The following is a 27,893-nucleotide window of genomic DNA, read 5'->3' as shown; positions in this document are numbered from 1 at the left end:
TGAGTGGAGGCTGCAAAGAAAAGCAGTAAATTCTAAACTTCCTCTATTGCGTCTTCCCGAAATTAACGGTATAGACTTCCTATTTGTATTCGAAGTTATTTTCACTTCTAGTTTCAGTAAAAGCGTGAAAGCTTAAGCTGATTTTGAGTTTAATGTCCCGTTCAGCAGCGAGGCTATATGAGGCGTGGACCTACTGATCGATGTGAAATCCGAACCACATGAGCTCCCACCGGGAATTGAACCCGGGTTTTCCACGCCGCTAACCGCTTAGCCACGAATGAGCTTGGTCGAGAAAGCATGCATTGTATTGCGTTGTTAGTTTCGTCAATTATTTTTTAAATTTAGTGCAATTACTGGTGCTAGTGTCAGTTCGGGATATGTGGATGTGTTTGCGGTCCTGTGATTAATTTTTATTTCTTAATAACGATTATTTCTATTTCGCCGTTCTGTTTAGAACAAATGCCCTTTTTTTAATGAGTAATAATGAAGTTTAAAAACTTAATGACGTGCTCTAAAATTAGTCAATTAAGGGGATATTACCTACGTGGCACTATTTTGGTCCGGTATCTGCATTTGAATATCTTGGGTAAGTACATAAATCGTTCATTAATTTCTAATTTCTATCTGCACGGTTTATATTGCATTTTATTTATCGTAGTTGGTATTTGATCACAAGGAAACTTATATAATATATTGTTTCGTTTGATTCAGAAAACTACATTTATTATAGAATATGTAAGTTGTGTATATTTGGTATCTCATTATCTGCGGGTACGGATAGAGATGTTGCGGATGCGGGTGCGGATGCAGATAGAGATGCTGCGAATGCGGTATGGATGCGGATGCCATACTTTGTATCCGCGCAGACCTCTGGATATGAGGAATGATAAGAAGATTCATGCTCATATGTGAATTATGTGCTTTGTAGAGAGCGCAGGTTTAGCTAGCTGAAAATTAATAGTCTGCACTTATTTCTATGTCATTTATTCGTCTATGTGCATTAATTACAGAACTTTTACAGTTACATACAAGCCTACTAACATGAAGTGTTTCTGTTGCAACAAATAGGTCTCTTGAATGATTGAATGAAACTAAGTTTTTAATTTGCTCTTTGATCTAAACTAAGTTTTTAATTTGCTCTTTAATCTAGTGAAGTTTTGTTAATTTTAACTAAATCACTTCTTAAGAGAAAGAGCAGTAGGCAAACTTGACTAATACTCATGCACTAAAACATATAATTACTATTATTTAATATTTAATATAGACACTTATATAAACTTTATGTACAAAATCCTGTATGCAAACAAACATGTTTTCTAGTGAGACAGATTTTCTATTACAATCAAAATGAAAGTGACTGTGTTTCTAACTTAATAACTCCTGAATCATCAGACCGACCTTGATAAAATTTTGAACATAGATGAGGTTCGGGATGATTTTTATCATTTCACTTTGAAGGTGCAACTTTAGGGAAGGGGAGAGGGGAAAATGACAGATATTATTGTCGAATCCATAATTTTCGGGGTCGCTGAAATGAACAATGACACTTCCGATGCCGTTTAAATCAAAATTTGGCCCCACAACTTGGAGGAGGGAGAAGATATATAAAAAGTATTGAAAATGACCGATACTACTGTCGAATCCAAAGTTTTCGGGGTCCTGAGATGCACAGTGACACTCCCGGCAGTTTAAATCGAAATTCAGTTCCATTAGTACTCTAAGGGGGGATGGTGACATGTAAAGATAATTGAAAATTACCGGTATTAATGTCGAATTCATAGTTTTGGGGCTCCATAAGTTCATTGGTGACAGTTTTGTGCCCTTTGTGCCCAAAATGAAACGTATTCTCCCCGTGCGAAGAACGGAAATTCTGCTAGTCTGTAATAATAACGAACTGAAGTGTCACATACTCAACCCTTTAATATATTTCTCGCTGCTCAAATTCACTCACTTGTGCGGTATATGTCTGTATGTGTAAATAAAATCCTCTCTCTTTTTGAGTTTTTCGAAAAATATAGAAAGAATAAAGAGAGATTTTACCAGAAATCAAAAAAACTAAAAAGTAGAATTAAAACCTGTTGCTTTAAGTATTTTTCCGTTAGCGAAATACATTTTATATACAGTAGGACGTCGATAACCCGAACCCGATCATTCATATGTAATTGTTTGTCATACATATTTTTATTTTTATTTTCTCTTAGGCCTATAAGATTTAAGTGTGGCTTACAAGATCAGTGTAATTTAGTGTACGAGCAGGTTCTTCAGAAATATTAAGTGTAAGTAGCCCAACGTTCGGTATTTTATTTAATGTATGTACTGAATGACCACTGTATCGATTGAAGAACATACCGTACAGTATATGTAAGCCTAAATGGATTTTTTTTGTCATTGTAGAAAATCCGAACTATCTGTGGTCCCAATCAGTTCGGATTTTCGACTTCCTACTGTATATGCTGTAGACATATTAGAGCAAGTAAGATTACTATGGTCAGGCCAAAAAATAGTTTTAAACTATATTTTCCTGTTTTTGCTAATGTTTCCGAACAAATTATTTTTTTTCTAATGGATTCAAAATTTCAGGAAAATTTACAAAGAACAAGGAAGATATATCTATAAAATATATGTTTGATTTAACATATTAACTAAAATGATTCTGGCCTCGTTATTTTAAAACTTCCCTGCCATCAAGGGGAAACTTCATAAGATTGCTCAAGATAATTTTAATGCGTTTATACTAATTAAGCTAAATAGGATTATATTTTAGTTTCTTTTGTAGCCATAACTCCATTCTATCACGGTGCGAACTTTGAATTGTTTGGATGAGTTGGGCACAAAATTTCCCTATTCTAATACAAGAAACATAAGTACTCAATTTTCTTAACTCTAAACTAGTAAATATAAAACACTTTCAATTTTGAAAGCATAATATAATATTATATTCGAAAATTTCAATTTTACCCAAATTTTCCTTTTTTTTTTCAAGCTCGGGAGAACCGTAAAAAATTGTTCTTTTAAACCCAAAATTTCCGTTTCTTTCCCAGGCTTTCACAACACTAGTCTGAACACACATTGCACCTAACACTCCTACCGATGTACCTCCACAGTCGATGACCCATTCATGTGCGAATGTTAACACCACGACATCGACAACTACGACTGAAATGAACACGTGACCATCGCCACTGGACCTTGGCACAGTGGCAGAGCGTTGCATTATCTGATGAATCCCGATACTTCTTCATCATGACGATGGGAGGGTGCGAATCCGTCGTATCCGTCTGTCCGGAACAGCTCCTTGACACTTTTACTGCAAGGCGAAGACAAGAGGGCTGCAGCTTAATTATTATCTGCGGAACATTCACGTGAGCATCCATGTGTCTAGTGGAGCTCGAGCAAGGCATCATGACGGCCGAGGCGTATCGCATACTGCTTGCAGACTACGGACACCCTTCATGACGATCATGCTTCCCAACAGTAGTAGGAATTTTCGACAAGATAATGCACCATGTCACAATGCCAGGAAAATGATGGAGTGGTTCTAGGAACACAGGAACCAGTTCCAAGTGATTTGCTGGCCCCTCGACTCGCCGGATCTGAACACAATGGAATACATCTGGGATGTGATTGAACGTGACGTCACGGCGCATTGCCCCTTCCTCGGAATTTAGGAAATTAGGTGAGCTGTGTGTGCATATGTGGTGTCAACTCTCTCCGGCGACCTACCAAGGATCATTGCGTCCATGCCAAGACACGTCGCCGTTGTTATCCGTTCCAAAGGTCGACATACTGATAATTAGGTAGGTAGTCATAATGGTCTGGCTGATGTGTGCGTATATTTTAACTCGTACATTTTGTCTCGACTCGAATTTTGAGACGTCTCGACTCGAATTCGAGTCGAGTCGAGACAGAGACTGTCGAGTCGAGACACGAGTCGAGACAGAAACATATTTTCGAGTCGAGACTCGAGTCGACACAACATTTTCTCGAGACGAGTCGAGACAGGCTTAAATCTCGACTCGACTCTACTCGTGCGCATCCCTATTGGCTTGTGTTTACTTAAATGCGGTCGTCTTACATGTATGTGTAACGCCGATTTTCCAATTTTAAAAAAAATCCATTGCCTGCAAATCTCAATTGTATCAAGAGTTTCAAATTTTTAGACATATATGCAACAACAAGAATAAAATTGTTACCGAACTTACGCTGGTGAGGATCGGAAAGAGCGGAAGCAGGCGAGAATCACACTCCATGCTGGGGCAGGCACTGTTCGAAGATTATAATATGTCTTTAAATGTGTTATTCAATTATTAGTTTACTAAGAAATGATTTTACCATTTCACCATGACACCATGACATTTTTAGGCTAATTTTGCTAACTCAGAACAACAGTGTTCTGAGTTAGCAAAATTAGCCTAAAAATGTCATAAACAAACAAACAAAAAAAAAAGAGAGAGAGAGCAATGGAGCTTTTGCATAAAATATGTGTATTTTAATTTCTTTCTGGCAGAATATGCAAGGAGAGAAAGTGTCCTTCAAAAAGATTGAGATATATCTGTTTGTTCGATAAATAATTAATCATTATATCGCTTGTTGTCCAGTGCGGCTTTGTTATTGTTTCTCTTTAATATATTATATAATGCAATATTTTTAATTTCATTCTTGGGAAAACGAAACAACAATGCATGTACCTCTTAAACTATTATGGTTATATCCGGAAAAGAAACAAAGGCGAGTACCATGTAAACTTCTTCATATAACCCGCTCAAAGCTGGTTCGTTTGGAACCAGCTAACTGAATAGGATGCGGAAATGACGTTTTCTTCACCAGCGTATTTTACAACTGGTTTCGAAATGGATCAGGAAAGTAGGATCATTTTCTTTTTTTTTTTAATACACTTATCTTTCTATCACCAATTACGAAAGGTTCAACAATGAAAAAATAAGTAATTGTTCCAATATGAGACGGAGGCAGATGAAAATCGTAATAGTGCGCTAAAATTTAAAGAAAGATAAAAGAATTAAAAAATCATTCGCGATACTACTTGAAGTTTGCAAAGACGATACCTACAATTTGAAGAATAGAGAAAGCTTAGTATATAAAAATCTAAGTTATATAAAAATCTCTCACAGTTCGAAACAGAGTTGGCGTTGGTCAATGAAAACTTGACCCACGACCCACTGACCCACCACCCACCATGACCCACTGTGACCCACCGTAACCCACCACCCACTCTGACCCACTCTGACCCACCACCCACCATGAACCACTCATCCACTTTGACCTACTCTGACTCACTAAAATTCATCGTCATCAACTCTGAACACGATCCACGGCCTCTTCTGAACTGACTAAAGAGTTTACACTTGTAATAAAACAAGACTGTGAAATTGACACTAATCGGAGTTTGAATTTCTAGTCAATCGCTCAAGCACCACTCTGTTAAAATAACGGTGGATCTGACCTTTACGATATAAAATGGTAAAGTGTTTGTCAGTGAGGAAATCGAAACAGTTCGAGATGGGGGGAAATTAGTGTGTGCCTAAAATATACTTGTACTAAGAGAGTATTCTTTCAAGTGTTAATTTCTGAACGCATTCCACAAGAAACTTCTATTCACAAGGAAAATACCCCTGTACAATATGGAAAAGGTTATGGTTTCTCAGTTCACAGTATTTTTCTCACAAAAAGCTTGAAAAATCAGTTGTTCATAGGGTATAAAGGTGCTCGGGTACCCAACGTGAGAGCATCTCCATAAAGTATGCTCATAATTGCAATTTGTGTAATCACTAAAAAAAAACAATAAATTTAAGTTACGAATATGCATAATTGCAATTATGAATATTTATTCAAAAGTAGTTTACCTAAAGCAAAGAAGAAACTTACTAAAAAGTAGGTACAAACTTGAATAACACAAATAAGCCATTAGTAATACAAGTATACATTTTCCGTAACTCGTAATTTTCCACCTTAAAACAAATCTGAAATCGGATTTATTTCCTGTTGGTAACTTTTTGGCGGTAAATCATCCGCAGTGGAATGATGTCCATCCTTCAGCCAAGAAATAACCACCTCGTCTACTTTGAGCTTGTCTAGCGGTGGGCTATTAACATTGATGAACAACAAGTTAGACAATGTTTGATCACTTAATCTATTTCTGATATCAGTCATCTGTAAATTCATAAGGGGAAATCCCCGTTCGCACTCTGTCGTGGAAATTGATAATACATCTACCCGATTTCTGCAACTTCTCATCGACAATCTACTTGTTAGACTTAAGTCTGATAACGATTTTTCTTGGTCAGGTTTGAAATACTCAGCAAGAAGTATCATCTCTCTATCACCATCAACATCTTTTCCATATCGACCATGTCAGTTGGCAATGTCGACCCATGTAGAACAGAAACTTCATCTACCACGCCTTTGATAGGGAATCTTGTGAATAAATTATCAATTAAAGCCTGACAAACTGATGATTTCTTATTTGTTTATAAATTTAATTTTTGTAATTACACATGAAGGTTTGATACCATTACCAAGTTCCCTCCCCCGTATAGAAAGCGAAAGGGAACGAGGTTCCTGGAAAGTGTTCACATGTGAACGGGAATTTCCCTCCTTCTTCAACTTCAATTACCACACTGCTGTTTTCCATGTGCCAAATTACGATGTTTTTCAATTAAATTATCATAGTATACTTATTTCCTTGTTGAATTATCAATACTTTTCAGTGGAAAAAAGGATGAAATTTCAAAGTTCCAAATCAAAGTAAGTAGACGAACGTAAAGGGAAAAAAGTCTAAAATTTTCCATACAATTATGCGTACAATCAAAACTTCAAATTTCCATGTAATTAAGCTTACAGTACAAATTTTATGCCTATTTTTATCACAACTTTATGGGTTGAGTGCCCTGTGCTGTGAGCGCTCCATATAATAAATATAAGCTTCAGCAATTATTATAGCAGAAAGCAATTGATATATGAAGCCAAGCACTGTATTTTTTGTTTCTGATTTTTTTTCTTAAATAACATCGATCGTTTAGGATCATTTTTACAAACCAACTCACTACCAATTTTCCATATATAGAAATTCCCCCCCCCCCCCCGACATAAACGAGAATTTTAAAAATGCTAGGACACATTCTGTTTATTTTCAATAAAGAGTTAATACACAGAATTTCAGCTCCGTAAGTTTAACGGCTTGTGAGATACTCATTTTTTTCGCAAAAATTTGGATCCTCACTACCTCCTTAGGATATTATGCATTATAATAAAAGCAATATAACATCCTAATTTGGATTAAGGCCTAACTATATACCAAAAGTAATTTCATTTTACTTTGCAATTTGACCGTGATGATCAGGCACATATAGTTACATTCAATTTTTTATAAATAATTTATACATTACAGTGATTCAAAAATGTATTTTTTCAGTAGTTAGCTCTAAACACTCACAGGTCTCGAAAGCCAAGTTGTAGTGTAAGTCCTATTGCTATTATTACTATTAAAAATATCAATATCCAAAAGTGCCTGAAGTTCTTTTTTTACTTGGTTAGATATACTCACCTCAGGTAAGTAGACAGAAACAAGTGGAAAAGGAAGAGAAATGAAGGTCTTGAAAGTAAAACGGAGACAAATTTACCAGTCTTCAGAAGATTCTTCCAACAATGCAGTGAGCAGAGAGGGTCGGTAGATCATACTGAGTTGGTGGGCCGCAGTGGGTGGTGGGTCGCAGTGGGTCACGGTGAGTGGTGGGTCACAATAGGTCATGGTGGGTGGTGGGTCGCAGTGGGTCACGGTGGATGGTAGGTGACAGTGGGTCATGGTGGGTGGTGGGTCGCAGTGGGTCACGGTGGGTGGTGGGTCACATTGAATCACGTGTTGTTGACCCACGACCCACTGACCCACTAAGAAAACTACCCACTTGACCCACTGACCCACCGACCCACTGACCCACTCCATCTCTGGTTCGAAACATGCCCCTGAGTGTACAAACTCTTCCTTTTGTTGTATAGTTTTATTTTCTAGCTATATTTAATATGCATTAACAAAATAGTATATGTGTTTGCACAAGTAGAGTAAGGGGACTTATTGAAAGTCGTTCTTACGTGTGAGTTAAGTCATACCAAGAGCTTGACTAACATATGTATCAAGTTGGTCGGGTCGTTTGAAACGTTAATAACGGCGTTATTTACTTGGCAGTAATGTTTAAATTCGAGCAGTTTTCAGCAGGAACGAATCACGTAGTCAGATTGTGAAAATTTGAAAGTGTACCGGCCAACTTGACGCATATTTGACTAACAACTGGACCATGGTCGAAAGACAAGAAGGCGAATTCAAAGTGTTGCTAAATTCTTGTCACTCTGGCGCATGACGTCATCTAAGTAGCAGATGGACTTTCAAAAGGCTTTTTCTCTCTTGTAAATCACACACGAACTTCTCTTGTATTTGTAGTGATCTCCAACAGAGTGAAAATTTTAGTACAAACAGTAATTATATAAACGTAATGTAATCCATGCTTAAGCTAAGTGAATTCAAAGAAAATCGGCTGAGAATGCTCCAAGAGCATTGCCAGAACGAACTTAAAAAGAATGGAGAGATGGAGCGGGAAGGATAATTATAGTTGTTCCTACATGTAAAAGTTTCTTTTTTTTTACCGCACCTTCCGTTTCTCGCAAAAATTTGCAAAATATCATCTCTCTATGGCTTACGATTCCCGATATATGACTCCTTAAATCTTCCGAAATTCGAACGCTTCTGGCCAATATCTAGGGAACGATGGTTACTATTTGATAACAAATGTTTATCAACCTCTTAAGAATTGATCACCACCAATATGATTTCTCTGTGACTTACGATCATAGAGAGATCATGTTGAGGTAACACTGAACACCTTCAAAAATAACAAAAATTAACAGCCAAGAACAATAAAAAAACTGTGTAAGCTGCTCTTCAAAATGCCGCAAGCCGTTATTCTGTGGCAGTAATAGATGCTATGTAATTAATATTTGCAATCAGGAAGGCTTCATGTGGACACCCTGTATAAAGAGAAGCAGTTTTCTATAATAATTTAAGCGTCACAGAATTATATTTCTTCTCCATTCCAATGTCTCTATTGGAAAACGAAATTGTAGAAATATACTAGAACTTGCGGTTTCCATACTAATTGAGAACATATTACGTCATACCAACAACATCATTTACCTGGCACCGCTAATTTTTCTAACAATAATCACTTATTCTGTCAGAAGTTACATTGAACAGAAATGAGTAATAATACATTACATTAGCTTATATTTTTATTTAATTAAGTTTGAGGTACAAAATGGAATAAAGTACTTTATTGTACAGGTCTGAGATTTAAATTGTACATACTTTACAAACCAAAAATACAATTGTATAGAATTTGTAGTGTTAATTAATACTCATATATTTTTCCGAATATCAATTAAGTTTAAACTTGGCATTGTAATTAACTGTCATGTCCGCAGCAACAAAACTATTATACTATAAATTAATAGATAGATGTGTGTACAAAAACTTGGTTTGCTATTTTTAATTTCATAATTTAAAATCACAACTTTAAGAGAATGATTCGAAACAAATGCAAAGTTTGTCGTTAACATACAAAATTATTAACATACATTTTAATGTTTACAGGACAAGTGTCTTGTAATATTGCCAAATAATTGTGAACATCGAAGTCAAGATAAGAAGGTACGTGAATTGATTACCTTGCTAAACCTGTAAAAACAAAACAAAATGGTAAATCATAGAACTCTGTATACCGGAAGATTATATACAAGTGTCTCAAGTGCATATTAAACAAGAATGTTAGGAATGATCCAAAAAATGTAACAAACATTGCGATCTTGGGCAAGAATTTTAGAAATGATCCAAAAACGTATTAAAAGTTTGCTATCTTGGTCAATTAATTAGTTTTTGGGTCAGAGGCCACAAAATTCATGAAGTGCCCCTAAATCAAGTTTTCTTACTTTTTACGGAATAAGCACATCATATTGAGTTATGTGATAGTTTGGATTTCGCTTTACTGTATGTAGTTCTCCAGTATAAGGCGTACAAGAAGATTTTTGATTGAAATATATTGGATTTTTCGATCCAAATACAAAACTTATGATATTAGATACGACGATTATAATCTCTCACTTTAAGTTCCAAATTTAGTGTTAATAAAATGGCACTTGTTTGGTTGGTCCTACTTTAGACTTGACAGAAGTATTGCCTCGAATTCGAGGCAGTAATTATTGCTGCCTCTAGGTCACTGAATCTGGTGTCATAATACAGGGATTTATAGAACTAGCAGCATTAAATTTTGCAAATGTGTGTGTTGGTCTACTTCCGCAATTTTGGGAACGTATGCATGAAATACATTTTTATATTTTTGAAACTAACAAACCTAAATATTTTATGTAGTAGCACAGCATTGAGGTACGTACTTTTGTAAGTTTGGGTGGTCCAAAACGTTCCCTTCTACATATAAACAATTCTGAAAATTTAAAAAATTTGAGGTGTTTGATTTAATTTTTCCTCATTGACGTGCCTCTATCACGTTACATTGTCATATGGGTGATTACAGTTATTATATATTTTATTCAATCATCGGATATGGTGCATTGATGTATCCCAGTCAAATTTTGGGATGCGTACATTGGTACAAACTTTGAAAATTGTAAACAAAAAGGTAAAATGATCTTTCGAAATTGAATATATACATCTGTCAATTTTGTGATTCTTGTTTTTCTCCTTCTAAGAGTAAAAGTTCAATAAAATATACTTTAGTAATACGTTTTTGGTAGGTGGTAGGTTAATAACCTAATTTATCTTCTTGTTAGAGTTTTATTAAAATATAACGTTTGATGGATATGTGGATCATTCTTTTTCATAAAAAGTGGATATTATGAAGACCCCCTTTAAATAGGGAGGGGCCTGTTGGTCAGAACAAAAGATAATCTTGACTACATATAACACTTCATGAGCTGGCATAAATTATTGAGCACTTCTTGTAGGGCTACAATGATTACATTTGGCACGATTGTAGCTTTTCGGGACAAACCCACAGAAAAATTACCAAAAGTGAACATTTTTAATTTTTAGGGAGTCTAAAGCGGAGATGAAGAAATTCTCATGCTATTTAAATGGGCGTTTTCTTGGGAAATCTTATCTTTCAGGTAGTTGAAATAGGAAAAGGAACGATAGAATTGTGGGTTCAAGAGGTGCGAGGCCGTAGGCCGAGCAAAGACCGTGTGTGGGGGGGGGGCAGATTTAGGAAATAAGAAGAGCAAGTTCAGGAAATTCACTGTTAATGCAAAGGCCGATAGATAAGATATGCAAGGCTGTAGGTCGAGCAGACTATGGGGCTAGTCTTTATATATATATATATATATATATATATATATATATATATATATATATATATATATATATATATATATATGTGTGTGTGTGTGTGTGTGTGTGTGTGTGTGTGTGTATTCAAGCATAACTCTGGAACGTCTGAAGATTTTTAACCAAACTTCGTACACACATTACTTGGTTTCCTGGGAAATGTACAGTAAGAGTAAAATCCCCTGGCACACCTAGGGAAAGATACTGACATTAAAAAGTATCCCAAACTACTGACGTTAATATCAAATAAATGGTTCTCAGGGTTCAAATGAATAATGACACTGCTAATTCCATTTAGGTCCAAGTTCAACGCCAATTATCAGCATTGAGGGTCAGGGGAGGCTTTAGGATTATCATTTTGGGTAGGACCACCCCCTTGCTTATGAATACATATTCGCATCTAATTGATTAATGACAATACAAAATTACTTTTACAGCAGTGTTTGATCATATTTGTTAAATAATTATCTAACATTCATATAAATAGTGGAAATATATATTTACTCTTTATTGTATCTTTTAGCGTTTATGTAATTTTTCAAAGTTTTGGGGTAGGCCCGTGCCTACCCTAACTGCGCAATTACATAGCAGGCATATGCATATCATGTTCCAACAGATGCATGGGAATGTGTCCAGTATGTTCCTTTTGTACTTCTGAGAGAGAAATCACATGGATGGCAAGTGATAGTCACAGTCTATGTCCGCCCCTAGGGACGTGCCTGACATGTACCTCAGGAACGTGCCTAGTATGTTCTAGGTATGTTTCCCGTGCCGTAAGCGTCAACGAACAACAAAATTACTCCCCCAAAATATGTTAAATCGCCTATATGCGTAATGTTTTTACATTAAGGTGAGTTAAAAACAAACCTTAAAGAAGTAAAAAGATGTTTAGGGTGGGCGCGAACCACCAACGTTTGAATTACTAGTTGCGTACTCTTCCGAATTGGCCATGGAGGCGATGAAGAGAACGTCGCTAGTAGAGGAATAATTTTTTTTTTTTTTTTTTTAATTTTGAATTTGGCTAATCAGAGTGCTCCTTTAACCGCGTATATTCGACAATAACCGTTTGGGATCAGATAAAATCTGCTCGCCATGTAATTTTATAATAAAATGACGAGCGTCTATTTATTTTATTTCATGGTTCTTCCATATTCGCTTTCAGATGATTGTCGACAGTTGCCATCTAATAAAGTTGATGCGTTTGTTGCTTCTAGTACACAATCGCTTTGAAAAAGAAGCAACAAATGCATCAACTGTGGGAGATGAATTTAGAACCCCTAAATGGCGAATACCTAGAACATCTTGTGTTGTTATTGTATCTGAAACAGTATGTACCTAAAGGACGTACCTAGAGCATGGCAGATATATGTCCAAGGGACGACATAAAAACAAATGACTGTTAGAGTGTGAAATTGAGACAGGTTTATAAATGATATATTTGTGGTACATAGTTGCAAATATCAGCTAGGTGTAACAACTACCTAAAACTGTAGGTAGCTGAAGTACTTACTTAGCACATGGATATCATATGTGCCAAGTACCAGGTACCTAAAAAGTAGCTGGGATACCTAAATGGCATATGCCTAGCACATCTTGTGATGTTAGGGTACCTGACCTACTCGCTAAAACTGCCACTGTTGAGGGATGAAGAGTGACATACAGAAATAATCAAAAATTATCAAATTATGGTTAAATCCAAATTGTTTTTAGTCCCTGAGTTGATTGATGATAATTCCGATCCCCTTTTAAATCTAACTTCAGCCCCCAATAAGGGTGTATCATGGATGGACTCCAAATCTTATCTCATCCCATTCTTAGTGCTCTGGTGACGAGTCTGAGGTAAGTGTCTGTTTCGATACGGATTTTCTTCCGTTATGTAAGTGTCTATATCAAGGCTCTGTGTTATTTTGGTAGCAGCGTTTATAGTAATGACTCCATAGTACGTACCTTTATGAAGTAATGTACACAGGAGAAGATTAACCCTTAGTTGGTGATGTGAGGTCCCACTGATACCGAACACTTTTTTTTTCTTCCTCTAGCAGACGATTGACCTTGAATACGTGCCACTCCAGTACCTTTCTAGCTCACAATTGGCTACAAGTAGCTGTAGAGTTCGGATGTCTAAGCGTCACTGTTACGTTTCCTTGCAGTTAGTGGAGTCCCAGGGACCACACGCCACTAACTGTGTTACTATTTTGTTGCATGGCAGTGTTCATGAGTTGAGTTGATTTTGAGATTTAACGTCCCTTTCAGCAGCGAGGCTATATGAGATGGGACCTACTGATCAACATGGAATCCAAACCATACGAGCTCCCGCCGGGAATTGAATCCGGGTCTCCCACGCCAAAGGCGCGCACACTAACCGCTTAGCCATGAAGGATGTAGCCATATTCATATTTTATGCATTTTTAAAACTTTATAATCACTTTCTCTCGTCCAATATATCTGACAAACCTGGCCCATCTAGTGTGAATGTGTATAATACTGAATTTACGGGGAAAAAAGTTAATTACATGTTACATATTTCATGTCAGAAAGTACCAGTGATGCAGTGAGAAGTAAGGTAGAACAGACCTTTGCGAAATTGGCGAAGCTAATATATACTTCAAAAAGTTCACAAATTTGTAAATGTTTTGCCTTCCATTGACAATAATTTTGAGGAGTTCGTTTATTATAATTTGCATATCAGTGCCATGTAGCCATATATAAAGATATTTTTATTTACATTAGAAAACTTATACCAGACTGGTTTGAGCATGTTATATCCATGCACATTGCTATATTTCTTTATTATATTTATGGTGTATTATGTCCTATAGCTACAATGTATATTTAAAACAAATTTCTCTTTCAAAAGTAATTGTGCTCCTTTTAATATTTAATAATTAATAAGGGGTCCCAGGGACCTCACGTCACTAACTATGCACTAAAAAATCACTAAACCATTTGAAGGTTAAGGGCGGAGGAAATGGAGCGCATACTCCAGGACGCCCAAGCTCAGGGGGCCCCAAATCAATCTTTTTAATACTAAAATATAGTATTATTCTTATTTACCTTTTTATTCTTGAAGCCATTGGCCGATCAGCTCCTCTATTTGCTGTTTCGCTGCTAGCAACTGAGGCGAATCATTTGAAGAAGGATAATACATGTCTGCACAATGAGATTCACCTGAAACAAATGAATGTGTGTAAGGTCATCAGCTTTAAGGTTCTTCAATTAAATAACTAAAATATGTTTCTTTCCCAATGTTGAAGGAATATGTTCTGTTTCTTTCTGAAAATGTTGCAACTTTAATGTACCACAAAATGATGAGAAATGAACTAGCAATTAAATAGACTCGCATTACTTGAATCAATTTGTGATATTGAAACAAATTTAGTAAACTTTTTTTAAACCTAGAATTTGAATAAGAATATACGAAATAAGAATAAGCAAATGTAAGAAAACCAGAAACATAACCAACAGCTTACTATTCTCAACAACGATAGACAAACTCCCTCAACGTTCTAGAAGTAAATATTTCATTAATACCCTACAAAACGAAATAAAGCATTTCGCTTCAATAAACAATATTTAATTTTGAGATCAGGTTTCACAGTAAGATAGCCAAAGAGCCTCAAGGTGTTTTATCGTATTTCATAACTAAACATTTGATGATAAGTGTCTTTCCTAATAAGATAGTGAAATCGGCCCTTGATCGAAATTGAGTCGTTATTGGCTCAAAATGTTACCATTAACCTAAAACTACCTCAAAACAATTTTTGGCCCCCTACGCCCTTAAAAAATATGGTGTTTATGCTCAAAATTTATTTTTGTTTAATTTTGGTGGGGGTGGTCAAAATATTTTGAAAGTTTCACAGATTGTAGATACTATATACACTCATGTAAAAAATGATTGTCGCATATCTATAACTGTCTTCTTGTAAGAATATGGAGTGATAATGGATTGCAGGGTACTTTTAATACTGATACTATGTGTATAATCGGGAAATGTATATTTGTGGTAAATTTCATAGGAAAACAATTAGAAATACGAAAATTAGAATGAGTAAAACAAAATGTTGCTAAATGGACAAGAAAGTTTTATTTTCGTTTTATTGTTCTTAATTACTGCTCTTTTGACATGAAATTTGCCATATACATGTCTTTGCCGGTTATACACATACTAACATTATAAGAAATGCCAGGGGAATTAGTTATCAAACTATATTCCTACAACAACATATTTATAGACATGCGACAATAATTTTGGACATGGGTGTACGTGTAAATTTGCATTTTCTTTCAAAAACATCGATGCGCATTTCCTTTGTTTTTTGAGTGTTGAAAATTTCAAGAAAAATCGAAAAAAATGGGGGGACACGTCGCTGATTGTTCTGTTAAAAATTTTGTAATACCCTTAGGTACAGTACAACACATATTGCTTTCTTTTCAGGGCCCGAAAGTGATGGCAACATACTTAAAGGTAAATAAAACTTATAACACACTTATTTATTTGCACTTTTCCCACCATTTTAGGGGCCTCAAGGTCAAACTTTAAACATTTCTTTGCCAGAGTTCACGACTTTTTTCTTTCATCCCTTCCTCTTTTGTCGTTTTTCGGCTGCAACGATTGTGCCCATTTCGGAACAAAAGCCCAATCCCCGTAACAATGCTTCTACTTTAACCTACTCTTGCCCAACAAAGTTACATATACCTCGCGTCGTCTCCCCGTATCTACCAGTGCTTGCTTCACTGACTGCATACAGTACCGCTCTCTGTTACCCGCAGCGCGAAATTGAGACTCATTTCCAATGAATACTGTTTTCCCACAACTGACGCTTCGAATACGCACGAGAGGCATGTTTTACCTGGAATCGAAATAGCTCCAGGTACCTTGTTATTGTGGAGGGACCTTCAATTATTGGGATAACTATCGGATAACAAAAGACGCGTTTTGTTTCGGTTATAATGTATGCCATATTTATCTATGTACTTTGTTTGGTTTGCTTTTTCTTTGGTGATGTAACCTGTATTTCATTGCTGTTTCGTTTCTTCACTTACAAGTATGTACGCCTAATTCCAAAAAGTTTGAGCACATTGATTACGGCAGTTTTGAGGCAAAACTTTTCTACGTTCAACTTTGGGTATCTTCGGAAACAGTTAACCCATAACGCCAGGTTCAGGGCTTCAGTCCGACTTATTTCTAACCTAATTCTTTATGATTAAAAAAAAAAAAAACTATTTCTATAGGCATAACCTTGAAAAAGTGCTTCACTGATGGGGTGACTTATTCTAGCTACGTTTTTCGAAAATGATGAAATTAAATTTTAATCATACTATCTAAGTAAATATTTATGTATACAGTAAAGCATCATATAATTTAATTTAAAAAGTGAGAGCGGAAAAGGTTCGAGTTAAACATCTTACCATTTGCGTTTATCACGAATCACACCAGGTGTATATAATCTATACAGTGGAGTTCATTACCTTCAGACAAATTGTATAGGAGAGAGAGAGAGAGATGTACCACAGTAGTGCAATCATAACACAATGCTTGTAAATTTCATGAAATAAGTTTCTGAATGTGTCAGATCAGTCCTACCAGCTGTTCTAGTGACTAGGATATTCCCTTTGGTGCACGAGATTCGGATTTCCATTTCCGGTATGAAAGGATTATAATTTGTGCGTATTACGAGAACTTTTCATTCCATTTTAAACCGTAGGTCCAGGTTTCATATAACCTTAGTGTTAAGAAATTATGCTATACTATAATAAATGAATCAGTAATTTTGAAAAGGGCATGACTCAGAAAATGATGATTTTGCTTTAGTCCAATTTTTATTTATTTTGCCACACTAATTGCTCACAACAAGTTGTTCGTTTCGAACAACGACAACAAAACTTTCCTTTTTTTTCAAACTGTGGTCAATCATCTCATATCTGTCAGAATTTTCAAAAAAATATATATATTTTTTTGTTTATGTTGTCATAACTTTACTTTTCTGGTTGATGACATTTTGAAAACTACTGATGTCACTAGAAAGTGCTGATAGGGTGCTGACTAGCGATGTTTAGAACACTTTATCTTTTCGTTAGTACAAAATCACACAGAGCGTTGAAGTTAGCTTTATGGTTACGTATACATCAATACAATGAATTGTGTACTCTATAAATATGTATCGCACTGATGTAACCATAACACAATGTTTGTAAATTACATTGGAACATAGAAGAGTCACGATGCAAACATAAGTATAACAAAATATTTGTTACATGGAGAGTAAAAGTGTGTAACGTCTTAAGTTAATGGTCGTTTGCTGAAATAGAGGTATCCTTTTTATCATATAACACTTGAAAAGCTACTAGTTAGCCCTTATTAATGGAAACAATACATACGTTATTACTACATTTTCAAACTTTTTCTGTCAGACATATTTCATATTAATCTCTAAGAGAATTATTTCGCATTAATAGACTTGCTTTATTATGGGATTCTCAATTTTCTCATATAGTTTTATTTTAGACACATTAATGTCCACATTCTTACCAAAGTGGAAACGAGCGGTATTCTACTACGTTCTTTACTGTAATTTGCGTAATGTATTTATTCATTTATTTATCTTTAATTGATAAATAGGATTTACCTTCTATGTATATAGCAGGTGCTTCTGGACTCAAACTCTCCAGGACTCCCAGTGCATGCCAGGGATCTATAGATCCATGGACGAAGACTACTCTGCTTACGTCTATATCCACTCCACCATAGATTACGTTCGTTCTGTCAATTCCATAATTCAATAGAGTTTCGTTAAATCTGTAAACAGCAATAAATTTAGATAAAGATGCTGTTTTTGGTATTGAAAGCAATTCTAGTCCTAGAGGTCAAAGTCCCTCTATTTATACTTTTAAGGAAATATTTATAAAAATGTACTAAAATTTTATATTTAACATTCTTTTGAAGTATTTATTTTACAGCAACCACCAGAATCAAGTTGTTTCAGTAGTTTCGTCTGTTTGAGCTGTTAAGCGCTATTTCACCGTTGCAGCAAGCGACACCGTAACAAGAATTTTAGGAATGATAAAAAATGGTTCAGAAGATTGCGATCTTGGTCAATAATTTAAGGAATGATTAAAAAATGCATCAAAAGATTGTGATCTTGACCAATAATTAGATTTTAGGTCAAGGGCAACAAAATTTTTCAACGTCCCCTAAATTGGGTTTTCATATTTTTCTTTTACGGAATAAGCACATCGCACTGAATTAAGTGTTAGTTTGGGTTTGGCTACACTATATGTAGTTCCTCAGATAGGCTCTATAAGGCCCACAAGAAAATTTTTGCCTGAAATACATTGGATCTTTCGATTTAAAGAAAAAAAAGCACGCCATTCCAGAACCCTTAAATTAAATTCTCTGAAATGGTAATACATATATTAATTACGTAAAAAACATTATACAGTCATATTCAAAAAAAAAAAAAAAAAAAAAACTTCCCATAAGCTCTATCTTTAGCATAAACCTTCCGTAGAAGATCACCTCAAAATTGTCCATTGTAACATAAATTTTGCAGTAAAAAGAATCCTAATGGGTCGTACAGTGTTGTGCAGTATCTATAGTGTGCTATGAGTGTAAGATCAAAAATCTAAATTTTACTTTCTTTCAAATGATACTATATTATTGTATACCAAATCATATTCGGTAAGATTTTTTTTTTCTCATGGCTTATTTCTCTCGTTTTATTCATTTTATGGCCATTAAATGGGAAACTACAGCATTTATTATAAATATTTTTCTTATATATGACTACTAACAAGAAAGTAGATTCTATTTGAAATTGAAATTAAATTTGTTTGTACTTTATTAGTGGAAATGCATTTAAAAAGTAATACTTAATCATATTTATAAAACAGCCTCGATTAAATAATATAATATGCATAATTCAATTTACGTAGCTTTTCGCAGGTAGTAAGGACAACTGCATCTAAGGCTTGTAATGTCTCCTTATTTGAAATAAGCAAAGTAGGTTTCAATATGGAAAAGTAGTTGGCCAACTACAATCAAGAAGTAGTTGACATTTAGTTTCGGCAATCAGAAGCAAGTATTTGTTGCCATTTAAAGTTACTTCGGTGAGCAAACTGAATGTCAACGAATTCATGTTTGTAATAGGCCAGATATTTCTCCACATTTTAAATGTGAACTATTCTATAAATTACGTAGAATTCTTTAATTGCTTTCTACTAAGACATGTACATCAAATAAAATTTACCATCTTTGGCGTTAGTAAAGTAAAGAAAATTTTTATAGCCCATTATATGTACTGCTTCATAGTAGAAGTAAAACTTAATGTTACTTAAAAGTTAATGTTACAACGAACAGTTTAGAGAGTGGTTTTCCATAAAACTTAAGCCACCATACATGTTGTGGAGGATCGAGACAAACGCATTCCTTCAAGTTCGATAATTTAGTACTCCTTGAAAAATAACCTTCCACAAAAATACCATCCTTATTACAAAAAAAAAAAAAAAAAAAAAAAAGTACATTCAACTTGTGTAATCTAAAGTTAATCGAATGGAATCGAATCAAACCTAACTGTTCCACATGGTTGCAAATAACCGGTCTATCTAAAGAGCTTTTGGACATAACCATACATATCCACATCTCACGCACTCGAACAGGAATTTTCTTCATGGCCGCAAATCATGCTTAACCGTACACTAAGAAAGACGTTTCAGCAGTAAAGGAAAAAAAGCGGCAAACGGAAAAAGGAAACAAATTATCAAATTAGACATTGAATATAGACCTCTAATACTGAAAAAGACTCTAAAGGAAGTATGTCATCCATCACGTAGTTAGGTCAATCATACTCAGTAATCTGGAGTGGTATACGGCTGTTTCGGTATAGGACTTTTGGCTACAAGGACGTTTCGGTGTGAGGCTGGTTCGGTGTAAAATTTCCAGTCTTTCCAACGGAAGTTCTTCGATAGGAAGAAATAAACGTAACGAAAGTTATTGATAAGGAAGAAATAAATTTATGAAATAATAAAATTTAAAATAAAAATTAAATGTCGCCATGAAATGTTACTAATGTAGTTGAAAAGATTCTTATTTTTACTCATTTTACGAATATGAAATAGAAGAATATGGATAATACTTTCTTAATATTGATACCAACAGAAGCTGGAAATTTTACTAGAAACTTAATACAGGTATCCTTATGTATAACATGTATTAGTGGAACATTTGTACAAATTCAAACTTAATGATATAATTAAATTTTTAAAGGAGGTTGCATACAATTTTAAATTCTAAATTTGGTGATTATGAGGAAACTGAAGTTGTTCAGATTTTCTTCAACAGAGGCAAACACATACGCAGGAATTTATTTCGGAAGGGCCCAAATTCAATATGAGAATAAATTATAGTAAAATTTGTAAAATCGACCCTAAAATTGACCTAAATTTACACAAAAGTCAGGATTTCGGGGGCATACTGAGGACCTTACTCCTGATGTGATTCAGTCTAAAAGTGGGTTTCTCAGGAACGTTATGCAATAGACTTATTTGTTGACGCTAAATACTTTGAAATAAATTTAAGAAATACTGTTCACGTTAATTCTGTTATAAGTTGAATATATTATGATCACTCATTCTATCATAGACACAATCCAATATCTTTCTGTAATTGTCTCAATAGTATTTTAACCATTTTACGCTATGGCGCGGTAACTACACAATGGCACTTCGAGTGTAAGATCACAAAATTCAAAGTACCTATAAAAATATATCAGGTTTTATTTTATTTATTTCTTCTGCGTGAACAACAAGTTCTCTCTTTTTCTTCATTATGAGTACATAATTAATGCTCCCAAATATATATATATATTCCTGTTCTGCCTAGTTCCCGTTTTGCCTAACTACCCTCTAGCACTTTATAACACATTTTTTCTAATCTTATTTTTAGGCAGAACAGGAATTCCTGTTCTGCCTACTTCACGTTCCTGGCTTTCCTGGGTTTTCCTCATTCACACCAGGCAAATGACGGGGTGGTACCTAACTTACGGCGGTGGTATCCAGGCCGCTTCCTTCATTCCCCAATCCTTTCTTCCTTCCATTTTCCCGAATAGTGTGCTCGCCGAGGGACGTCATCCCTCAAAACGTTAAGGGCTAAATGGCCTTAGATGCCGACAGCCCAGAAATCTAAATCCTAAACCCTAACCTACGATTTACTATGGTGGCACACGACAGGGACAAGAGCGCCACCGCTAGTCATATGATGACGAAGGACCACTAGGCTGGGGCACTAGGAAGATCAGACCAACAATTATCAGTCGAAGGTTGGTCACTGCAACTTTCTCAGCTCACTTGGACCTTTGAAAGAAACCTAACACAAGCCTTTAGTTTGCTCGTAACTCTCTGAAACTCCTAACCTCAGCCACTCTGCTTGCGTGGAGCTTTGTGGTCTTTAAACCCACTCTGCTTTCGTGGAACACTATGGATCCAAAACCAACTCCACCTAACTTGCTCAGAGTTGCTCACAGCTCTCTGGAGGTCCCTACCTATTCTGCTCGAGTTTGGGGATTTTACCATATTTTGCCCATTATAGGATTTTACATTATAGTTATTTCTGTAACATACTGTTAAAGATTAAATTGATTTTGTAATAGTGTGAAAAAATGATTCCCGACTATAATTTGCTCTACCCATACCGGCATAAGCAGAACTTTACATTACATTTAACTTAAAACCTACATAAATGCAACAGAGTATGTGTCTAATGTAAAACACTAAACTTTGAGCACATATTAGACATAACACTGCACGGAAAGCAATTATAAGTAAAGAACGTTAACATACCTTGGTCCATAAACGTCAGAACACTGCTTAATGAAATAATCTAAAATAATTTTGTTTCCAAAAGGTTGATTTTCTGAATCTGTTGTTTGAAAGTAACCGAATTCGGTACACGTTTGATATATCCATTCATAATCTGAAAGAAACCAAAGTTTCATTGCATACGGCTTACTACCATCTCACACAAAATAGTATAAACTAATGAAGAAAATATTGCTTTAGAAACAAATTTATTGCTTAAACAATTCATATATCATATTGTTTATATGCAAAAATGTAGATATTATTTTTTTAAAAAATGATTTTACGCCTCAGTTGAAGATTCTAATATTGTGAGGACTGTTTTCAAAATATTTCTGCCGTTGAATAATGCAACAATGATAGGTAATACTTGCGTGACCAAATGTAAAGTAATATGTTTGTGGAGTAATATTAATGAACGACGTCCAGTATGGCCCATCCAGTAAGCAAAGACACGTTTCTTAAATTGCAATCTTAAATATCCGGGAAAGCTAGTGTATTCTCAAACAATCCTTCTCTTCTTTCCTTGAAAATGGTATCCAATCGTGCAGGATAAAAAGAAACGAAATAATAATTTTTGACTGAATTTGAAATGTGTAACTGCAGAAGACGTTACTCATAATCAATGTCCTAAATATCTTCAAAGTTCTTTAACAATATTTCTATTGTTGATTTTGTGACTTTTTTGGCTTAATGGATACGAATTAATTTTACGATCTTTGTGCTGGTAGGCAGCATACAATTCCTGAACTTCGTGGGGACATCTACAATAACTTGGGAATCAAGAAGGTTTCTGCTTAGTTCATATGCGATAAGTAAATTCAATGATATAACACTTACAATGAACCTCAAGAACTATTAACTTCTTAGCATACTTGTGCCCATTACTCTATGTAGACATAGCCGCTGATTCGACTCCCGGTTGAAGTATCTCCCTTCGGACACAAAACCTAATACTGGTTCTTATTTTACTTTAAATTTCGTGTTGTCTTACTAGGATTGGGAATGGGCATGGACGTTAAAATCCAATAAACTTGCGATTCATTAACATACAAGGGAATGCGGACCCAATTTTAAACGATTTGCTGTTTTCTCTTGTTTCAATTTAACAATTAAGGTATTTTGTGATTGTGGAGAGATCATATTAATACATTATTCTTCAAAGTGGGACATAATTAGCCTAGATGTTAACATAATCATTCGTCCAGTTCTTACTCAAATGTCAAATAATAAAAATGACGTATAATTATTCTAGCAGGCAATGTTTTCATATTGTGAAACTAAACAACAATACACTAAATAAGGCTAGAAAAAAGAAACTGAAGCAGAATAAAAAAGAACAGATGGATAAGAGAACATAAAGAAGAATAATTAAGGGATGAGAATGTACCCAGCAAAAATGTATATTTTTAATTGGACAAGAGTGCAGCTGAACAAGTGAAGTGGAAAGCAAGTGTTACTTTTTTAATGATGGGGTGGAGCCTAATTAAAAGTTGATCACCGGAAGGTTCATAAGAGTGACCGACTCCCAAGTAGGCAGAAGGAGTGAAAGTCTGATGAAGATACAGTTATTGCATTGAAATTGTTCCGTGTTTGTGTTTTTATATGTTTATTTCAGATAGCCTTGCCCAGTGCTGATTAATAAAAGTGAATATACTATTATGCCTCATGCTAAGTGAATATACTATTATGCCTCATATTACTTGCAGAACGAAGAATTAAAAAAAAAACGTTGTATCACGTTTTATCCTACAACTCTTTATTCGTCAAATTCGTGAGCTCCCTATGGATATATTGTTAAAGTAAGTGGCTTTGGCACGTAATAGTTGGTTTATATTTCCAGTGAAAGCTCATGTTGTTTGGATTCCACGTCAAACTGTAAGTCCACGTCTCATATACCTCGTTTTCCAAAACATGTTAAATTTCAATACGAACAATCATCTAATTCTTCTTCCAGCCACTATTATATTTTTCGAAGACTTAAGAAACCGATCGATTTCAGAAATATTTGTTTTGAAACGAACAAACAAAAAAAAAACATTAGTTAAAACAAATGGATTGAAAAGACTCCTGTAAGCTATAGTGTCAATTCCGGAAACTGGAATTTGCCGGGACAAAATATTTTTGGAAAAATTTAGTCCAGTCAACAAAGAGAAAGTATTTTGAAAAATCGTGTAGTTTTGAAATCTAGCATAGTTGCGGGAGAAGCGCCAAAATTACATACCTTAAGTCCCTGAGGGTGCGGGGTTGGTGAGTGGTGGAGGGAGTTCAAAGAATGTTTTTCAAGATTTCGTTTTATACCTCAAAAGCTGAGAGGTCTAGGAAAAGTGTCAAGTAAAATTAAAACTATATTAAATTGCCTATGACAACAGTCCTATATATTATTTGTTCATAGGAAGAATATTTTGAAAGTTAGAAGTAGATGAAACTTACACGTTCCAAAACAAATCTTATTGTAATTGTAAAATCAACTAAAACTGTTTAGGTAAACTTGGAAAAGATGACTATAAACATTATACAAGGGCAATACACAAGTTCGTGTACGAACACAATATGTCTTAGGCACAGGAACCGACTTGGGATGTTTTGTGCGAGTGCTTATGCGTTGCATCCTACATCTGTGTTAGTTCTATTAACGCTCCGAGTGTGAGTATAATATCCATAATATACAATATGGTTATTATATCTTAATTCTAATGAACTCAACGTCTACTTTGTGAGTAATACAAAATATAACAAACTAGGGAACAAGAATTTTAGGAAACATAAAAATGGATCAAATTATTGCGATCTTAGCCAAGAATTAGTTTTTGGATCAGGGACAACAAAAATTTGGAACGGCACCTTAATCAAGTATTATTATTTTCTACGGAGAAAGCACATCATTCTGAGTTAAGTGATAGTTTGTGTTTGGCTATACTATATGTAGTTCACGAGATATAAGGCCTACAAGAAAATTCAAATATATTGGATCTTTTGATCCAAAAAGTATACAATACATAATTATTCGAAACGAATACTTACAAAAGTACCAAGGGTATTCCTGAAGAGAAGCGATGTAGCTGTCATATGTAGCATCAAAACACTCAGTACCACCTCCATTAAGTACAGCGTAGCGTTCAAGCTCATCTCCTAGACTCTCGTCGAGCATAGTTTCGCAAACTGCCTGGATCCCATTTACGCCATAGTTTGTATTATATTGTACAGAGCCTGCAACTACTGAAGCTAAAGACTCGTAGAAGTATGCGACATCATATTTGTTTGTAACATTTAGAGGATTACACAACCTTAAAAAGGAAAGTAAAATAAGTTAGTTAGATAGTAATTAAATATTATCCAGTGAAACTAAGAGGTGACGCTCTACCACTGAGCCAGCGTGGCCCCACTGAATGTTGTGAAGCCCCACGTAACTCAGCTTGTTAATGAATTCGTTATGTTTTTTTATGACATGAGTTAATAAACCCGTCATCTTATTTATGAAACTCATTAATTTTGATATTGTTAATAAAGCCGTTGGATATGTTACTATGAATAGATTTGTTACTCATGATTAATAAAACCGTTACTTACGATATTATTTACCATAGGAAGAGGCTCCTCGAATCCACTCAGTAATATGTTCATATAATTAAAGTAAAAAAAGTCCATAATTGTAATTGTAGTATAGAATATAAGATAAATATTTATTTGATGGGTAAATGAGTAAATATTCATTTGTGGGATTCGTGAATTGACGCTCTTCGAGCAACGAATTATTTACTGGACATCACGGATTTGATATAGAATTATAACAATGTGCACATTCATCATAAATTTCTTCATTAAAGGAAAAAAAAATTCTGATTCTTATTTACCAGAAAATTGAAGGCTATAAATTATTGTACGTGGCTGTTACAGTAACTTATCCATTTGTTCATAAATAGTTGTAATGAGTTACGAGAACAGGGAACTAAGTTTGGACGGAGACTTAACACAGTCATTTTAATCTTGATAATAGGTCCACGTCTCGTATAACTTGGTGACGAAGCATACATTATACTTCACAAAAACTATGAATACCATTAAATTGTTGCTAAAATATATACTTGTTTGCACATCAAGAAAATTAAAATAATATGTATAATCGAAGCCTTCTAAACGTGGTTATATTTGCGTACTCAAACATTAAAAACAATCCAATTTGTAAATAATTATAAAGTTAAAAATTAACTGCTAAATAGCCTAATTAATGTAATTACAAAGATTCAATTATAAATTATTGCCTACGTGAATAATTCTTGCACTCTTCTTATTCCAGCTTCGTCTTCCAGTAAAGCATCAAGCTGCTTTGTAGCATTTGCAAAAGCTGATACACATGATTCGTCGTAATATGCCAAAGAATCTCGAACAACAGCAAAATATTCTGGAATAAACATGGATAGTTGATATTATTTAGAAATAATTCCAAATGTTAAAACAGTGCCTTGTAGGTTACAAATGAAAATTGTAGAAGAAAGATAGTGATTTTTCTGTGTTTTCTTTAAAGAGAATAGATTTCTGTTATGCATAGATAATATAAAAAATATAAGATTTGGATGAGTTTTGATTTTTTTTAAAAAAAGGTATGAAAGATTGAACGGTGTATTTCAGATTTCTTAGTTTGACTATTTGTGTCAAATGCTTAACACAACAAATACCCAACTTATTGTCTATATTTTGAATGAATAATAAAACATTATACACATATACATTCTTTGTAGCAGCATAAGAGAAGATGAACATATTAATGAAATTTCTACAACACATTTAATATATTTAATCACTATTTTCTTCTCTTTCTTAAAACTTATACGTATATGCAGTGGACGCTTGCGAGTTACGAAACTTCTCAGTTCGCAGGAAAACCAGTTTTAGAACATCTTTTATAAACAGTTCTTCCCTCGGATTACGAACAATATTTCGGGATACTCTCACACATTATATATAAACAATACCACACGCGCAGTAACGCAATTTAGAATATTTTGCAAACATATGTTAAACTGTTTCAACGGAAGGCACTTTTTATTTAGTTTTTTTTTTCATTTTCCCTGCCTATTAGTCCTCATGCTGATTCGATTAATTTAGTGATGTTAATTATTATTATTCCAAAGAATTGTGCTATTTTCATTATGTATTCTTCATTATACAAAACACTGACAACTGAAATACATATAGTTGTAAGGGCTAGTCCTTCATCATTATTTTTTCTTCACTTTTCTTTGTCCAAGACTTACGTTTAATTGTTATTTATACGGCAGTTACTATGCATAATCAATTGGTATATATATTCAATTGTGGACAACTCAGGAACAAAAAAAAAAAAAAAAAAAACCTGCACAAATATTTCACATATCAAAAATAAAAAAAAGTGTTAATGTCTACCAACATGTCTAACAAATTTGATCCCGATCGGATAAATAGTATGTGTACAACATTTGAAAATGTGATGCAAATTCTACCGCACATATCTCCAGAAACCAAAGCCTGTACAACAAAATATTTTAGACGCATATAATAGCATATTCACGCACATCGACAAGCCAAATGTTATCCCGATCAGATGATTTACATTTATGAGTTTTTGTTTTCAAAGATACGAAGGAAAATTGTACTTCCAATA

At 34.6% G+C, this 27,893-nt stretch overlaps 2 protein-coding genes across 2 annotated transcripts in view; one reads left to right on the top strand and one right to left on the bottom strand.

Annotated features, from left to right (window-relative positions):
• The first annotated feature begins 278 nt into the window (after positions 1–278).
• The window catches only part of LOC145674531 (putative serine protease K12H4.7), a 136,831-nt gene continuing 109,216 nt past the window's right edge, over positions 279–27,893 (top strand). Inside the window, exon 1 of the mRNA XM_081744688.1 lies at positions 279–586. The gene's annotated coding sequence lies outside the window, so the exon portion shown is untranslated. The remainder of the gene's footprint in view (positions 587–27,893) is intronic.
• LOC145673840 (putative serine protease K12H4.7) overlaps positions 9,389–27,893 on the bottom strand; it is a 28,872-nt gene continuing 10,367 nt past the window's right edge. Inside the window, exons 5-10 of the mRNA XM_081743610.1 lie at positions 26,519–26,654; positions 25,277–25,539; positions 22,235–22,367; positions 18,028–18,197; positions 14,456–14,569; positions 9,389–9,739 (exon numbers count right to left, since the gene is read on the bottom strand). Coding sequence (XP_081599736.1) covers positions 14,460–14,569; positions 18,028–18,197; positions 22,235–22,367; positions 25,277–25,539; positions 26,519–26,654 — 812 coding nt within the window. The 3' untranslated portion in view covers positions 9,389–9,739; positions 14,456–14,459. The remainder of the gene's footprint in view (positions 9,740–14,455; positions 14,570–18,027; positions 18,198–22,234; positions 22,368–25,276; positions 25,540–26,518; positions 26,655–27,893) is intronic.

Source organism: Thermobia domestica, chromosome 17 (genome assembly GCF_964235325.1).
Source record: "Thermobia domestica chromosome 17, izTheDome1.hap1.1, whole genome shotgun sequence".
Lineage (NCBI taxonomy): Eukaryota > Metazoa > Arthropoda > Insecta > Zygentoma > Lepismatidae > Thermobia > Thermobia domestica.
The sequence above is the reverse complement of the archived record's forward strand: the minus strand, read 5'-3'. Positions and strand labels throughout refer to the sequence as shown.